General features: G+C 46.2%; 1 protein-coding gene and 1 long non-coding RNA gene across 4 annotated transcripts in view; one reads left to right on the plus strand and one right to left on the minus strand.

Moving 5' to 3' along the window:
* LOC311527520 (uncharacterized protein) overlaps window positions 1-18,160 on the plus strand; it is a 33,470-nt gene that overhangs the window by 8,423 nt on the left and 6,887 nt on the right. For all 3 annotated transcript variants that reach the window (XM_084641594.1, XM_084641593.1, XM_084641595.1), the window contains exons 3-10: window positions 2,229-2,445; window positions 4,726-4,883; window positions 6,456-6,557; window positions 7,775-7,972; window positions 8,883-9,433; window positions 10,782-11,061; window positions 15,114-15,330; window positions 16,859-17,001. In XM_084641594.1, the coding sequence (XP_084497720.1) occupies window positions 2,229-2,445; window positions 4,726-4,883; window positions 6,456-6,557; window positions 7,775-7,972; window positions 8,883-9,433; window positions 10,782-11,061; window positions 15,114-15,330; window positions 16,859-17,001 (1,866 nt within the window). The remainder of the gene's footprint in view (window positions 1-2,228; window positions 2,446-4,725; window positions 4,884-6,455; window positions 6,558-7,774; window positions 7,973-8,882; window positions 9,434-10,781; window positions 11,062-15,113; window positions 15,331-16,858; window positions 17,002-18,160) is intronic.
* The window catches only part of LOC311527521, a 49,506-nt gene that overhangs the window by 6,686 nt on the left and 24,660 nt on the right, over window positions 1-18,160 (minus strand). The gene's annotated exons all lie outside the window — the stretch shown is intronic.

Raw genomic sequence — 18,160 nt, forward strand, 5'->3', positions numbered from 1 at the left:
CCAACTTGAAACCTAATCAATCTAAAACAAATGAGCTAAAAGTAGTTTCAGGTCCTTCGCCTGAATCATCCTTCCAAGTACTGTGGTTTTGTAGTCATGTCTGGTGTTTCTGTGGGTGTCTCTGTGTATGTCTCTGTGTGTGTGTGTGTGTTGGGAATAAGGATGGTTTAGTGGTTAGGCTGCTGGCCTGGAACTCCATTCCCTGCTCTGCCACAGACTTCCTGTGTGACCCTGGACAAGCCACTTACAGCTGAGACACTGTGTACAGAGAGGGTACTAGTGCTGACCTACCTCACAGGGAGGATGTGGTGGGAGGATAAGCACCTTAAAGGATGTGAAACGCTAGATACCGCAGTAGTGAAAGCCATATATGAACTTAGATTTTGTTTCTCTCCTGTACAACTGAGAGAGAGACTCATACAAATGTGGAAACTGACTAAAGAGGAGACTAAAAGTGCTGCTAAATGCACAAAGTTGACTGAAAAAGATGAAGGGAAATCTCTTTTTCCACAGTAACTGTGTCCTACTTGTAGCAACAGCAAGTAAAACATTTTCTGACCAAAGGTTTTGGGTTTTTTTAAGTCGACCATCTCTCTTTAAAACACTAGTCACACCAAACAATCTCTACTTCTCTTGCTGAAATTCAAACTGTCAGCAGTCCATTCATGGTGTCCCTGTTTTCCTTCAGAAAAATAGTGTTTTACATTTACACCAGAACCTTCTGTACTTAAATGGGGTTTGAGATCTATGAAAAAGCAAAGGGGATTCAGACTCACTGGCAAGCTATACTACCTCTGGCTGTGATCGTCTCCTGTCTCAAGCTAAGCAGGGATAGCCTGATGGGGTGGGAGATACCCATGGAATATGTTTAATGCTGCTAATTCAGCAAGAGGCTCTCAAGTCAGTATGAAACTAGTTCCCCAGGATAGCAGTAGGAGATGCTGTGCTGCCTGTGGAGATGCCATGTTTCAGGTGAGATGTTGAATGCTTCTGGTCCATACTCCTTATGGGGGTTTTTTAGTTTGTATTTTTTGAGAGGGGGGCTAAGATTTTCAAAAGAGTAGTGATTTGGGGGTACCTACATTCTTGGGGGCCCCCAAAATGAGGCACCTTCAAAGGACCTGATTTTCAGAGAGTGGGTACTTAGGACTTTCTGAAAATCATGGGAGGCCCCCCAAAATTGAGACACCCAAAATCTTTAGTCTCTTTTGAAATCTTGGCCAGCGGCAACTGTAGAAATCTAGGCCGCAGTGCTTCCAAGGTGCTGAGCAACAAATAGAATAGTGTCCAGGCCAAATTCCATCAGGGCAATTTATTAGGATGCCCAAGTTAGCAGCCAAAGCACAGGAATTGGGTCGCAGCCACTGTCCTGCCGTGACTCTAGTCAATAACTTCAATCCCCTATGCCTGTTCACCATCTGTAAATCAGGGACAGGACTTCCCTGCCTCTTAGGAGTACTGAGGTTTTATTCCTTAATGTTTTACACTTTGAGATTCTTGGGTTGAAAGTGCTATAGAAATATTTTTAAAATTCTACCTCCTGCAATTTCAATCAGCTAACAAATGAAATAAAATTGTGTCAGTGCCACAATGGGGAAAATAAGGAAATGCATCAAAATTAAGGTTGGATTTTCAACCTTAGTTCTGTGCCCTTGTATTTATGCCTCTAACGTATCGTCACTTTATATCACACATTTATACTTAAATATGATAATAGAATACAAAATGGATTTTTTTTAAACAGCTTTGTATACAGTGAGTTACAGTATATTCAACTTTCAGGCTTAGCTTGTTTTGCAGATCTCATTGATCATTAAGCCAAGTTTGAATAAAAGCACGTCAGAACTTCTTGTTTACAATTTTGTGCATGTCAGCTATCTGATCAGAATGCAGGGGCAGAGTTTTGTCTCCTTATGCAAGTAGAACTCATACAGCAGAACCAGCTCTGCTAAAACTCCCCCACAAAATCCACCTCTGGGCACAGTGATGGATGGAATATTGCAGCCCAAAAGAAAGCTCTTTGTAAAAGTTGCAAGTGTAAATGACAGGGAAAGGTGGGGTCAGAGTGGGAGCTCAAAATGGAAATGAACTCTCCCTGTGCTACATAACGTGATCTGCTGCTTTGCTGACCCTGAGCTCTGTTAGTTCCCTGCTGAGTTGTTGCCAGTTTGTATGTTTTTAATTCACTGCATCTATTCCAATCTTTCTCATTCCTCCCTGCGGTGCAGTTGACCTGCCATTCCCACCAAACTCCAGCAGCCCTCTCCTCAGCACTGGTCTCCAAGCCATCGCCCTGTACATTGGAAACAGCAGCAGTTTCACACTGGGGAAAGCAGCATGTGCTGCCAACCTATTGGATGCTTTAGTGTACACGAGCAATGGGAGTGCAGACCCAGAGCTCCTGGAGATCCTGACCCCTGGGAGACATGCCTATGAGACTAACAGGTGAGAAGGCAGCCAGTAGGGATGGGTTGCTGGGGTCTGAAAGGACTTTTGCTTAATGGACTGTTTTTTTGCTCTTCCAAAGCAATGAGCAGACCCTTGAGAAAGTTTTGGTCACTGGCAGGGTAGGGGAATAAACCCCTTGGATGCCCTGCTGAAGGGGTGGCTTCTCCCCTGCTTCCCAGCAGAGCAGCCGGGTGCAGGGGCCCAGACACTCAGCAAGGAGCTCAGCTGCAGATCCTAACAAGGGCATGCTCAAGGGAATCAGCTGAGCCAAGTGGAGCCAGCTGGGCTGTTGCCTGGGAGGAGATATAAGCCCAGGGAAAGGCTCAGTGGGGGGGGACAGTGAGGGGGAGAAGGCAGGGGATTGTAGCTCTGTCTCTACCGACTGCAGGAAGCCTCAGGGGCCAGAAGACCCAGAGAAGGGTCAGCGTGGGGATCGGTGTTGGGGGAATTGGGGCTGCACTAAGCGCTGTAAATAAAAAGACATGGGTGAAACAACTGAAAGAGGCATTGGGACCCCTTCTTTGACCAGCCTAAGCACAAGAGCACAGGGACACGAGGCAGGGAACCTGTGCGCACCCTGAGACAGTCACCCATGAGAGGTATGTAGGGGAGTCCCTGGTAGCAATTGGTTTACTGTATGGCATGAGCTTTCTCTGGTCAAGCCATGACCCACGTGTAACAAGGTGGGAGGCCTCTCCTGAATGTATGCCCCTTTTTCGTTCAGCCTGATGGTGCCCTCATCACACACCAGCCTTTATCCAGCTGCTTGACTTGCCAGTCTCCCCTCCTTGATCTAACGTCTAGACTGGAACACACTGGCCCATCTAAACCCCCCAAAAAATCATTGGCTCCTTCTGCCAATCTTATGACTGGTATGATTGGATCCATCATCCACCCCATTTCCCACAATCCACTTCTCTCATTCAGAAAGAGACTCTCTAGAGGAATACCACCGACTAAATGTGTGCATCTCGGTCAGTAAGCATCAACGTGGGTAACAAGTGACTGATGGGCACATCTTGGTCTCTGGAAAGGTTAGGGCAGCGAATGGTGGAATGGGTGAGGTGGGGCGTAAGCAGGGTGAGGGAATGGAATGGGCGGGGTTGGGTGGACAAGTAGGTAGAAGACCATGGAAAAGCCTCTTGTCCGTGGTATTGACAGAGGAACTGGGATCGAAAGGGAGCATCTAATTGTTTAAAATGAAGCCAAGTGCCCTAGCTCCAAGCCGGAGAAGAGCTGTTTCTTTATCAGCAAGGAGGAGGATTCAGAGGAAAACAGCTGGAACTCTTGTTGAGTCAACTGCTTCAGAGCTAGTTGTGATTTAATCCCTTGATTGGGAAATTGGGCATTCCAGACACTTTCCTCCCTCCCACAGTCCTCTGCCCTCCACACAGAACAGTCTGCCTCCAGCCAGAAAGGTGCCCTACTCTCCAGGAGCAAAGCAGCTATACTCTGTGCAGCTGTTTACACTCTGGGCTCCATCCTTAGTCCCTGGGATCTGATCTGGGGGCTCTGGTCCACGTCTTAATTTTTAGCTGCTTTTGTTCCATTGTCTCCCACCCTGTCCAGCAACCGCATCCTGAGCTTGAAACTCAGAGATCCAGTGCAAGCATCTACCTTATTAGGCCAGCTCATTCTGGCCTCAGGTGGCCACCTTTGTTGGCTGGAAATAAGGGAAAACGCGTGAAAAACAAGGGACAATGCTTTGTTTAAGGGACATTTTAGGGAAACACCATTTCCCTTTACATATCATGGATTTTTCTCCCCAGTGTTCATTTTGAGTGCCCTCAGGTATACAATGCAGTTATCCTCAGCTTCAATGGAATGTTTCAAATGTCCTTATTGTCAGTTTTAATATATTTCAATACTTTTCAAAATAAGGGATGGGTAATCACCCTACTCTGGCCAGGCTGTACATCCACTGAAACCCTTTCCCTGGTGGACTCTGCGTAGAGCTGCATCACCTTTGGAGATGGGAGAATGGAATGGAGGAAATGGGTAGACAGTGGCATGCTGGAAGAGAAGGGGTGTGTTGAAGACACTACACTCTGCTGTCTCGAGAGGTTCTGAAGAGCTCTTGAGTTTCTTTCCAGAAGGCTAGGGGTGATAGAGGAAGGGAAGTCTCTCCATCTGATTCTTTATTTTGGGTGGGGAAAGCAGATGTATATGGCATCAGCATCCGCTCCTGGTGCAGGCACCCTGCTATTTAGTCAGGAGCACCAACAGTCTGGGTTGCAGATCATATTTTCTTCTAATTTGTGTGTCTGCCTCTTTCAGCCACCAGCCAGGTAACATATCCATGAGTCGGTGCAGCTGCTGCTCCGTGACCCGGGACCCCTCCATCTACGCCCTCAGCAGCCCCACGCCTGGACAGTTCAATGACTGCCCCAGCAGCCGCTTCAGCCAGTCCATCTCCCTCTGCCTCCATATAGCAGGTGGGTCCTAGATACCATCTCTGTTCCCTGGATCTGAGACCCCCCAGGGAGAATCTAACAAACTGCCCTGAAGGGACAAACAGGTGGACATTCTCCCTTATAAGCTTCAAGGAGCCTACTTAGAACTTCAGATTCTACTGTCCATCCTGGGAGGGGCTCAGATGTTACCAGAGCATCTGTAAAACTGTCAGCAGCAGGAGGATTAGCACAAGGCATTCATCCTAAAGGAAAAGTGGCCTCCAATCTTTTACAGTGCAGCGTCATGATCACTGAGCTCTCCGTTTAGCTCTGTTTCTCCATTGTTCCAGCTTAGGGTACAGACAGGAGCAGGAGGGGAGAAGTGCTCCCCGCCCCCCAAAGAAAATGGGGGCCTTAAAAGGAAAATTGTGGGGTCCTATGTTTATTCTCAAAGGTGGTACTCACCCCTGTGTAGAGAGCTGGCTCTAAGCCTGTGAGCCACTGAAATCCCACTGAAACCCTCTGGGCATCACTGGTGCATAAACCCACTTTACATAAGGGTGGTTTTCATGCCCAATGACTTCCAGAGCCCAACTGCCCTGCTTGCAAGTCAAAAGAACCTGCTGTGTTCTTCCCAGGAATGAAGATTCCACCTGGAGAACTGAAGCTGATAACACCATTAAGGAGGCCTGAGGCTTAAGTCTTCAGCTCTTATAGTTGAAGTGACTCTGCAGAGTTAATAACATTTAAGCACTTATAGAGCTTTCTGTGGGTACCTTGCAAAACTCTTTACAAAGGTAAAGTTTGGGGGCTGGGAGGAGGCATCATCATCCACGCTTTACAGTTGGAGAAATTGAGGCCCAGAGAGTCATAGATTTTTAAAGCCAGAAAGGACCATTGTGATCCTTGTCTAGACTTACCTCCTGAACAGCACCAGCCAGAGAACTTCACCCCATCCTTTCTCCATAACTTTTGAAATGCAGCCCCCACCTGATCCCCCTCATGACAGGCAGGGACACTTGCCACTAAGCTCACAAGGAAGAAGCCACTAACAAGAAAGGTATGGGGTGGGGAAGTGACTTGCTTAAGGTTATGCAGGGAGTCAAGTGCAAGGCTGGGACTAGAATCAAGGTTTCCTAATGAGTTCCCTAGATCAGCCAACCTTCCTGAAACACATGAGAATACACCAGGCGCAGATGTGAGAAGAAAGATGACACCAGGCCTGTCACTCAAGTCCAGCGATTTGCGGGAAAACAGCTGTGTTTGGAACCAGGGAAGCCACACTGACTTTGGGTTCAGCAGTTCACGCAGTGTGTGTTTAACCCTGGAGGATGGCTGGTGGTGGCATCTAGTTCTTTATGCCCCCATCTTTCAAGGGGGTTTCTCACTCCCTTTCCTCCTAGCAAACAAATTCCAGGCTGAACTTCCTGAGTCCCTATGTCCCTGGAATCTATGCAAATCAGAGCCCTATCTGGTCCTCTCGGGCTCTAACCAAGAGTAGGGCTGCAGCTGCTACAGATGCACCAACAGCAGGGATGCACCGGACGGTGATAACCTTGAACTTGTGGCTCTTGTTGACCTCTTCAAGTCACTCCCAATCTCTTTGTTTCACAGATTGCCAGCTGTGGCTCCTAGGGTCATATGAGATACAGACGGCTCTAGCCCAGGCCCTTGACAAGCTGTGCAATTGTGGAATGTCTGTTGCATACTTTAAAGGTGAGAGAGAGGTGTCTCAGATCCACATTGGCTAGGGCTCACTCTCTGCCAATGTGCTACACCTGGCTTTATTAATGGATTTCCACCTTCTATGATGAAGCCTAACTATTTTATTTTTGAGCATGGGTGAACTTGCTGCTTGTGGCAACGACTGGTGCTGGCTAGGGCCACGTATGGTACAGACAGACAGGTGCTGAGCAGTAGTCCCATACATAGCTCTGCTAATGCATTTTAGTCCTGACCTGCAGCTGCCTCTGCTATTCCATCCCTGAGCCTTTACTGTCATTCAGACTTGTGTGGTGGGCCTTTCTAATGTAACCTGGCTAAACCCAGGTCCCCAGTTAGATTTGCATCCAGTTCACTAGAGAGAGAACGTCCCAATGCATTGGCCCCCTTAACCACCCAGTATACAGACGCTACAGTAGGGAGATGAACTCAGTCCTGTAATACAGGACTGTAATCACCAGAGACTAGGCTTTCTTTCTAAGGCTTCCTCTTTGATGTGCACTGGGGACCATGTTATGGCTCTGCCCAAGTTAAACTGTGTGGCAGCAGAGGTCCCACTGAGCTTACCTCTTTGTAGTGAACATTCAGACCAGCCTGTTGTTGCAGTAGAACAGAACCATGGAGAGCTGAGCCAGCTGATATGATTTCATGATTCATAGAATATCAGGGTTGGAAGGGACCTCAGGAGGTCATCTAGTCCAACCCCCTGCTCTAAGCAGGACCAAATGCCCAATTTTTGCCCCCGATCCCTAAATGGCGCCCTCAGGGATTGAACTCACAATCCCTGGATTTAGCAGGCCAATGCTTAAACCACTGAGCTATGATGCTGACCACAACTCCACCATCAGCATAGACAAGGAGAAGTTGCATTCAGCTTGCCATGGTTAGACCCTGCTGAGGGTCCAAACCTGGCTGCTGTTGGGCAGCTGTCAGAGACTGAAATACAAAGAAGGGGGTGGTGACAAAAAGGTGCAGACTATGTCTGGGTGTTCCATGTGGGTTCAATCATAGAATACACCTCCAGGCTGGTGGAAGGGCTGTGAAGCCCATTGGATGCTTGCATCACTTCAAATTCTGTGGCTAAATTCTACCACTGCCCTGGATGGGAGTGGGAGGTGGGGTGGTAGAAGATGTACTGACAAGCTGTGGGTCGCTTCTAGAGAAGGGGTGGCTGTCGTGAAGCCAATGCACCTCTCTGCTTTCCTCTTCAGATCCTGTAACAACATGCCGGGGCACAGAGCTTGTATTCACCATGCTCCTGATTGCCAAATCAGCTGAGCAGCTGAGCAGCCTGGTACAAGCCTTCACCAGCTTCCTGAAGAGCCCCAGGGCAGCAAGTTTCAGCAGCTGGAATGCCACAGTGGAAAAGGCCTGTGTCAAACATGCTAATGTCACGGCATCTCCTCCAGGTACCTGTTGTCATTCTGATCAGGGAAAAGCGGACATCTGAAGTCGGACATGCATCTCTAGCTCTTTCAGAGGGATTCCTTTCCATGCTAGTTGAGTGGGAAGTGTGTGACATTGCCCTAATTCTGCCCCTCTCCATCCAGTTACTACCCCCATTATATCTTGTTGCCTTGGCTAAACTGACATGCCCTAGTGCTGTTGGTTGATGAGGCTAAGGGTGGGCAGGGAATGCTGATGTCTCTTTGGGGTGTGCTGGAGCATTTCATAGAGGAGACTACGTGGCACTTCATTCTTTATAGGCCAAACCCAGGGGCCATGTGTGCCTTGAATGTATTCACACCCACTTACTAACAAGTGAGGGAATTGCTGTTGGTGTACCACAAGGAGCCAGAGGAAGGATTTAGCGATACTCCTGTAGTGCCTTGGTGCTTGAGTTACCCTAACTTGGAGTTGGTGGGCTAACATCTTGTACAAGGGGTAGTATGCCTCATGGGTGGATGAGTAGGGGAATCTAGGCTGCAGTAATGCAGGGACTGTCTTCTGTTCCTTGTTTGTACGGTGCCTAATGCAGTGGGGCCCTGAGCCCTGGGAGGGTTCCAGAGGGCTACCTCAACAGAAACACATAAGAGTCAGAGAGAAGAGATGTGCTGGTGATGATGACACCTAGCTCTTACATAGCACTGTCATCATATCAGCCTAGATTCTCTCTGTCCACAGACTCCCCTCTTAATTTGTCTCTGTGTCTTCAAAGCAAATTAGAGGCACTACCTACCCTTGCCCAGCCCAGGTGCAGCATGAACAGGTACCTGGTGGTGTCTAATGGGATTGTCCATACAGTGCTCTACCCTATCTAGCTGCAGGAAGCAAAATGCAAGCCAAGTCTAGGGTGATGGTATTTTTTCACTCTTAAAGGTGCCTCATCAGAGGGGACCAGTGAGCCACCTTCCCACGCAGCCGAGCTGCTCATCAATGAGGTGAATCCAGACAATCCGGGAGGCCAGGAGGATATGGAGTACATCGAGCTGCTCTACACTGGGCAGACACATTTTGACCTCCGTGGTTATTGGCTGGTCCTTTATAACGGCAAAAACAACCAGGCCTACAGGGTGGTGAACCTGACGGGCTACTGTACTAATGAGCAGGGCTACTTCCTGGTGGGGAGTGCATTGGTGACCCCAAGTCCAGTGATTGTTCTGCCTCCGAACACCATCCAGAATGGGGGGGATGCTGTGGCCCTCTACCACAGTACCACGTTCATCTACAGCGTGGGCATGGCTGTGACTGAGGCAGGTCTGGTGGATGCAGTGGTCTATAAGTCCCGGGCGTCTGACAGGGCAGATAAGCTGCTCAAAGTACTGACCCCAGGGCAGAATATCCTGTATGAAGATGACTCCCACAGCAGTCAGGATGAGTCTCTGAGCCGGTGTAACAGCCAGAGCCCCAGAGTCCACAGCAGCTTCCAGGTAGGGGACAGGAGCTGTTTGGTCTCCACTGGGTGGGTCTTAGCTGTGTTCTAATCAGCCTATCAAGCTGACATATGGCTGGGTCTTCATAGACACTTGTGTCTATTGTTTGTGCCCTCTGGGTTAGACTATCTCTCACTCACACTCCTATTCCCTCTACTAACCATGTGATGGCTCCACACTACACCTTATCCAAACAAAGGGCTTCAGACTAAGCAGCTAAATTACTGCCAAAAACTGAGATGTTGCCAATAAACAAGCACAGTCTCAGCCTCCATGGTGCTGAGGATCTTAATGAGTAAAAGTGATTCCTCAGCTGACCATAAATGAGAAGAAAACTTGGGTTCTAAAGTTCTGACCCTGAGAAATCCTGGACTACCCCTCTGAACTGGGTCCCAAACGCACAAGGCATCTTCTCCTCTTGGAAAATCGGACACCAGGTCACCTTTCATGTTCCAGCCTCTCTGGTGCATATTGTCCAAAGTGCAGTACAAAATTTACCATCCATTGCACCCAACTTCCTTTCAATTGAAGGAAACATTTAAAGGGACATGCTCAACTGGAATTGGTTGAATTTGGTGCCTTTCTTTTTAATCCCTCTTAATTTTAAAATTTCTAGTTTCTGACAGAGAACCCTTTAAGCAGCACACACCCCTTTAAGCAGCACACACCAAGTTTTTATCAGATTCCTTTGATAAAGCTTTGTAAGGATTTTCTTTTCCCTTGCTGATGTTTACAAGGGTCTTTCAAGCAGAGGACTGGGCAGGCCTAAAAGTCAAACATGTTCTTGAAGCAGGTAGAATGTTCACAGCAGCTGGAAGGAATCGCGCTAGCCAACAGCACAAGGTCCTTGGACACTGCCATCTGTAGTTATTGAGGGATTTGTGGAGAGACATTCAAGCCTCCTATTCCAAGCAGACTTAGTACAAAGGGAGGGGACTATGTGGCATGGAGAGGAGATATGAGCGAAATAGTGACCTCTGATGGTTGGGAAAGGAAATGATACTGTGGAAGGACACTTGTCCAAAGGACATGTGCAGACCCAGCAGTGCAACTGGGGGAGAGACAATGGGGCATCTGGTGGTGGTTGTGAGAGATCTCAAATAGGGGTACCTGAAAGAAGATTGTGGGGAGGAGCTGCTGCCTTCAAGCTTGAAAGTAAAGCCATCCATTTCTTGAGCATAGGACATACCTGTGCTGCAGGGTCCCATTGCAGGTGGGGAGTCAGATTGCAGTTGTATGGGACTGGAGAAATCCAATGCTGTGAAGAGAGGTGCCGCCACCTAAACAAAAGAGGATAGAAAGGATCCCTCCTTCCCTCACAGCCTGGTGTCTCTGTCTCTGCAAGGTGACTACAATAACACCATTCGGGGAGAATGCCTGCGCCAACTCCTCAGCACCATCTCCCACCGCCCCCTCCTTTCTAATCAACGAGCTGAGCATGACCAACAGCACCGCCTCCTACCAGTTCATTGAGCTGAAGGGGAAACCTGGAGCCACCCTGGGAGGATACACCCTGGTGTTCTTCTCTGGGCAGGATGGCAAAGCATATGCCAGCATCCCACTACGGGGCACATTCGGGACCACGGGCCTATTTGTGATTGCACCGTCAGGACCGCCCAGGCCTGGTAAGGCTGACAATAGAGTACTGCATACAGGTGCTTCCTTCACTCCCACACTGAGTCTAGAGTTGGGTTTTCTTCTGTGGGTGAAGTCCAGAAGGCAACTTTTTGGGAGGCAGATGGCTGGAGACTGAGTGGCTTCAGCGTTGGGGGGATGGGTAATGGGCTATGAAGCCTTGGATCTGCAGGGTGCTAGTTCCAATATTGCCCATGTCAGTAGTGTTTATATCTCAGCTGTAGCTCATGAAAGCTTATGCTCAAATAAATTTGTTAGTCTCTAAGGTGCCATAGATAGCTGAGTTTGTGATGATCGGGAGAACCGTATTGTGACTTGCCTGCCTGGTGTGAAGGTTGTGGATCTCTCGAGGCATCTAGATAGACCTATGTGTAGAGCTGGGGAGAAGCCGGTGGTCATGGTACATGTAGGTACCAAGGGTAGGAGAGACGTCCTGGAGGCCAAATTTAGGCTGCTAGGAAAGAGACTGAAATCCAGGACCTCTCTGGTGGTATTCTCAGAAATGCTACCAGTTCCATGTGCAGGGCCAGGTCGGCAGGCAGAGCTTCAGAGTCTCACTGCGTGGATGAGACGATGGTGTAGGGAGGAGGGGTTTAGATTTATTAGGAACTGGGGAAACTTTTAGGATAGGTGAGCCTCTACAGGAAGGATGGGCTCCACCTACACCAAAGTGGATCCAGACGGCTGGCACTTAACATTAAAAAGGTTGCAGAGCAGGTTTTAAACTAAGAGATGGGGAAATCCGATTGCTCTGGAAGCTAGGTTTTAGTCAGGAGGAGAGGATGAAAGAGAACAAAGTATGGGCCAGATCAGACGAGAAACATTCACATAAAGAATCTGATACATCAGAAAAGGGCAGACAAATAAACAGTGACAAGTTTTTAAAGTGCTTGTACACAAATGCTAGAAGTCTAAATAATAAGATGGGTGAACTAGAGTGCCTCGTGTTAAAGGAGGATATTGGTATAATAGGCATCACAGAAACCTGGTGGAGTGAGGACAATCAATGGGACACAATCATTCTGGGGTACAAAATATATCGGAAGGACAGAACAGGTCATGCTTGTGGGGGGAGAGGGAGTGGCACTATGTGTACAAGAAAATGTAGAATCAAATAAAAATCTTAAATAAATCCACATGTTCCATAGAATCTCTATGGATGGTAATTCCATGCTCTAATAAGAATATAACAGTAGGGATCTATTATCGACCACCTGACCAGGACAGTGATAGTGACGATGAAACGCTAAGGGAGATCAGAGAAGCAATCAAAATAAAAAACTCAATAATAGTGGGGGATTTCAATTATCCTCATATTGACTGGATACATGTCACCTCAGGATGAAATGCAGAGACAAAATTTCTTGATACTTTAAATGACTGCTTCTTGGAGCAGCTGGTACAGGAACCCACAAGGGGAGAGGCAACTCTCGATCTAGTCCTGAGTGGAGCACAGGATCTGGTCCAAGGGGTAACTATAACAGGACTGCTTGGAAATAGTGACCATAATATAATAACATTTAACATTCCTGTGGTGGGAAGAACACCTCAGCAGCCCAACACTGTGGCATTTAATTTCAGAAAGGGGAACTATGCAAAAATGAGGAGGTTAGTTAAACAGAAATTAAAAGGTACAGCGACTAGAGTGAAATCCCTGCAAGCTGCATGGACGCTTTTCAAAGACACCATAATAGAGGCTCAACTTAAATGTATACCCCAAATTAAAAAAACACAGTAAAAGAACTAAAAAAGAGCCACCATGGCTTAACAACCATGTAAAAGAAGCAGTGAGAGACAAAAAGGTATCTTTTAAAAAGTGGAAGTCAAATCTGAGTGAGGTTAATAGAAAGGAGCATAAACACTGCCAAATTAAATCTAAAAATGTAATAAGAAAAGCGAAAAAGGAGTTTGAAGAACAGTTAGCCAAAAACTCAAAAGGTAATAAAATGTTTTTTAAGTACATCAGAAGCAGAAAGCCTGCTAAACAACCAATGGGGCCCCTGGACGATTGAGATACAAAAGGAGCATTTAAAGATGATAAAGTCATTGCAGAGAAACTAAATGAATTCTTTGCTTCAGTCTTCATGGCTGAGGATGTTAAGGAGATTCCCAAACCTGAGCCGTCTTTTGTAGGTGACAAATCTCAGAAATTGTCACAGATTGAAGTGACACTGGAGGAGGTTTTGGAATTAATTGAGAAACTTAACAGTAACATGTCACCGGGACCAGATGGCATTCACCCAAGAGTTCTGAAAGAACTCAAAGGTGAAATTGCAGAATTATTAACTATGGTTTGTAACCTGTCCTTTAAATCAGCTACTGTACCCAGTGACTGGAAGATAGCTAATGTAACGCCAATATTTAAGGAGGGCTCTAGAGGTGATCCTGGCAATTACAGACCGGTAAGTCTAACATCAGTACCGGGCAAATTAGTTGAAACAATGGTAAAGAATAAAATTGTCAGACACATAGAAGAACATAAATTGTTGTGCAAAAAGGGAGATCTTTTGTAAAGGGAGATCATGTCTTACTAATCTATTAGAGTTCTTTGAGGGGGTCAACAAACATGGGGACAAGGGGGATCCAGTGGACATAGTGTACTTAGATTTCCAGAAAGCCTTTGACAAGGTCCCTCACCAAAGGCTCTTACATAAATTAAGTTGTCATGGGATAAGAGGGAAGATTCTTTCATGGATTGAGAACTGGTTAAAAGACAGGGAACAAAGGGTAGGAAGAAATGGTAAATTTTCAGAATGGGGAGCAGTAACTAGTGGTGTTCTCCAAGGGTCAGCCCTAGGACCAATCCTATTCAACCTAAAATGATCTGGAGAAAGGGGTAAACAGTGAGGTGGCAAAGTTTTCAGATGATACTAAACTGCTCAAGATAGTTAAGATCAAAGCAGACTGTAAAGAACTTCAAAAAGATCTCACAAAAATAAGTGATTGGGCTATAAAATGGCAAATTAAATTTAATGTGGATAAATGTAAAGTAATGCAAATTGGAAAAAATAATCCCAATTATAAATACAATATGATGGCGGCTAATTTAGCTACAACTAATCAGGAGAAAGATCTTGGAGTCATCGTGGATAGTTCTCTGAAGACGTCCACGCAGTGTGCAGCGTCGGTCAAAAAAGCCAACAGGATGTTAGGAATCATTAAAAAAGGGATAGAGAATAAGATGGAGAATATCTTATTGCCCTTATATAAATCCATGGTGCGGCCACATCTTGAATACTGCGTACAGATGTGGTGCCCTCATCTCAAAAAAGATATACTGGCATTAGAAAAGGTTCAGAAAAGAGCAACTAAAATAAGTAGGGGTTTGGAACGGTCCCATCTGAGGAGAGATTAAAGACACTAGGACTTTTCGGCTTGGAAAAGAGAAGACTAAGGGGGGATATGATAGAGGTATATAAAATCTTGAGTGGTGTGGAGAAAGTGAATAAGGAAAAGTTATTTACATGTTCCCATAATATAAGAACTAGGGGCCACCAAATGAAATTAATGGGTAGCAGGTTTAAAACAAATAAAAGGAAGTTCTTCTTCACTCAGTGCACAGTCAACCTGTGGAACTCCTTGCCTGAGGAGGTTGTGAAGACTAGGGCTATAACAGGGTTTAAAAGAGAACTGGATAAATTCATGGAGGTTAAGTCCATTAATGGCTATTAGCCAGGATGTGTAAGGAATGGTGTCCCTAGCCTCTGTTTGTCAGAGGGTGGAGATGGATGGCAGGAGAGAGATCACTTGATCATTACCTGTTAGGTTCACTCCCTCTGGGGCACCTGGCATTGGCCACTGTCGGTAGACAGGATACTGGGCTGGATGGACCTTTGGTCTAACCCAGTATGGGCATTCTTATGTTCTTACGTTGCAACCTTCTAGCAAGAGTATTAATGGTTTTATCTGACTTCTCTGTGTATATGCCATGAGACATAACAGGGAGGCATCAATGAAATCTGCTTCTCCTTGCTCTTGGCTTGTCACTTTGCTCTGCCTAAAGTGTCCTTTTGCTCACCAGTTTATCCCCCACTGTTTTCAGATCAGCAATTGCCATTTATCAGGAATGCCCCATCTGTTAGACGTGGCTCCAGCGCTGTGGCAGTGTACAACAGCCGTCAAGCAAGAATTCCTGTTGACATGATGGTGAATCTAGAGAACCTGGTGGATGCTGTGGTGTACACATGGGAATCTAGCACAGGCAAAGGACAGCTGAACTGCCTCGGCCCATCGCACTTTGTGCCCTGTGCAGAGGAGAGGTGACGTATTTACTGGCTTCAAACATGTTATGAGCCTTCCATTTTAAAAGTCTCCAGGTTTTCTGTGCCTGGAGGCTCCGGCTGGCAGAAGATGGAGCTGCAAGAGCCTTGAGCATTCTACCTTAATACCCTCCAAACAGGAAAGTAATGAGAATTGTAGAACTGAACAGGATGATACAATGGAGAATGTAGTATAAGGAACAATAATGCTCTACCAGGTGTAACCTGATGTCTTTCCTCCCTTAGAATAAAAAAACATGATGAGAATGAAGTCATATATATACTGATTCAAAGCAGAATGAAGCCATAAGTCTCGACCATGCTCAAACTGCACTTATGATATAGCAAATAATAATGGAAAGCAAACTGTTAAAGAAATGAAAGTAAAGTAAAATGATTCTCAAACATCAACCCCTGATGAACAAGTTCTCTAAAACTTAATAGAAAAGAAACCAATAGGATTATTTAGTAATTAAGTAAAATTTTCTATCTTTAAGAGTAATTTCTATAGAATCTCATCTCTGCTATAGAATTCTATAGACTGGGCTTAGAATTTTATACACAAGTATCCTATTCTTGATTTTAAAATGTTGTAGTTTTTTTTTTTCATAAGGGATATTTGTTGCATCATATGGAAGAACACAAATCATTGTAAAACTCAGAAAATAATTATCAGCTTTGGCTCTTCCCAAACCCATTGAAGTAGTTCTTAAATTTCAGCCAAAAAGTGGGTAAACTCCCACTTCTTGTTCATTGAAATGCTTTGCTGCTTATGTATTTGTCAAGGAAAAAGGAGATGCTTTAGAAAAGTGGCACTGAAGTCCTCTGCCTCTTGAAGGGTGTGTCTGAGCCACTGGCCATCAGCCTGCCAGGCCTTTCTGAGGCACTTGTTTGTAACTTAGTTATCTGGTTGACTTCCTGACAATAATATCTGGCTTGCACTGCTTCTCTTTGTGGTAGAAAAACATTCTTTTTCATCCTGGGGAGAATAGACATGCAATGTTGCCAAGCCTTGCAGTTTTGTTCTGAGTCTCTGAGTGGGGGTGAGCATGAATGTGAGAGTGTGTAAAAGTTTCTAGTCCTGGGGGGTGTAGAGAAACAGTTGACCCCTAAAGGCTCAGAAAACACTCCAGACAGCAAATGATCACTCCAAAATGAAGGTGTTTTTTGAATAATCTCATTATTTTTTAACACTGGAGGTTGGCCATATTGGGGTTGTTACCTCACTTCCAACCAGAATCAAGCTGTCAAAAGCCAAATAGCCTTCCCTATGGCCAGAGACTCTCAAATATTCTGTTCCCCATCAGGGTCAAAGCAATTAGTTAATCCTGTCTCTGGGACACCTGCAAAAGCTGATTAAAACACCTTCCACAAACATGCCTATCCTAGCAAGCCATCCGCCATCTTGGATGAGCCTCCCTCATTGGCAGAAGCTGGAATTCTGAAGGGGAGGCTGTGGCTTGAGTGTCTTAAAGAAGCCCTTGAAATGCTATATTAGTGAGACTTGACTCATTTCTCTTCGGGACAGGCCAGTGTCTCTGAGCCGCTGCTCCTGCTGTGATGCGAGTGCTGCGCTGGCGTATGCCATCTCAGACCCTACACCTGGCTGGGAGAACAGCTGCCCCCTGAAGTCATTTGCTGTGGATCTTGACATGTGCCTGCTGACACCCAGTAAGAGGAGCTATCATCTCATGTGGTGTGGGGTTGGGGAGAGGCCTGGACTGATTTGAGGGGAAATACTTTTGCTGAGTGTCCCTCCTGATATGGACCAGACGGTGTGGAGAATGAATGCATTAGCATGAATGGACTAACAAGGGATGTGAAGGGTAACAAGAAGGGTTTCTACAGGTATGTTAGCAACAAGAAGGTGGTCAGGGAAAGTGTGGGACCCTCACTGAATGGGGGAGGCAACATAGTGACAGATGATGTGGAAAAAGGTGAAGTACTCAATGCTTTTTTTGCCTTGGTCTTCACAGACAAGGTCAGCTCCCAGACTGCTGCACTGGGCAACACAGTATGGGGACGAGGTGAGCAGCCCTCAGTGGTGAAAGAACAGGTTAAGGACTATTTAGAAAAGCTGGACATGCACAAGTCCATGGGTCCAGCTCTAATGCATCCAAGGGTGCTGAGGGAGTTGGCTGATCTGATTGCAGAGCCATTGGCCTTTATCTCTGAAAATTCGTGGTGATCAGGGGAGGTCCTGGATGATTGGAAAAAGGCAAATATAGTGTCCATATTTTAAAAAGGGAAGAAAGAGAACCCAGGGAACTACAGACTGGTCAGCCTCACTTCAGTCCCCAGCAAAATCATGCAGCAGGTCCTCAAGGAATCCATTTGAAGCACTTGGAGGAGAGGAAGGTGATCAGGAACAGTCAACATGGATTCACCAAGGGCAAGTCATGCCTGAACAACCTGATTGCCTTCTATGATGAGATAACTGGCTCTGTGGATATGGGGAAAACGGTGGATGTGATATATCTTGACTTTAGCAAAGCTTTTGATAATGTCTCCCACAGTATTCTTGCCAGAAAGTTAAAGAAGTATGAATTGGATGAATGGACTATAAGGTGGATAGAAAGCTGCCTAGATTGTCGGGCTCAATGGGTAGTGATCAATGGCTCGATGTCTAGTTGACAACTGATATCAAGCGGAGTGCCCCTGGGGCCAGTTTTAGTCAATATCTTTATTAATGATCTGGATGATGGGATTAATTGCACCCTCAGCAAGTTCACAGATGACACTAAGCTGGGGGGAGAGGTAGAAACACTGGAGAGTAGGGATAGGGTCCAGAGCAACCTAGACAAATTGGAAGATTGGGCCAAAAGAAATC

Source organism: Lepidochelys olivacea (assembly GCF_965140295.1).
Source record: "Lepidochelys olivacea isolate rLepOli2 genome assembly, chromosome: 10".
NCBI classification, from domain to species: domain Eukaryota; kingdom Metazoa; phylum Chordata; order Testudines; family Cheloniidae; genus Lepidochelys; species Lepidochelys olivacea.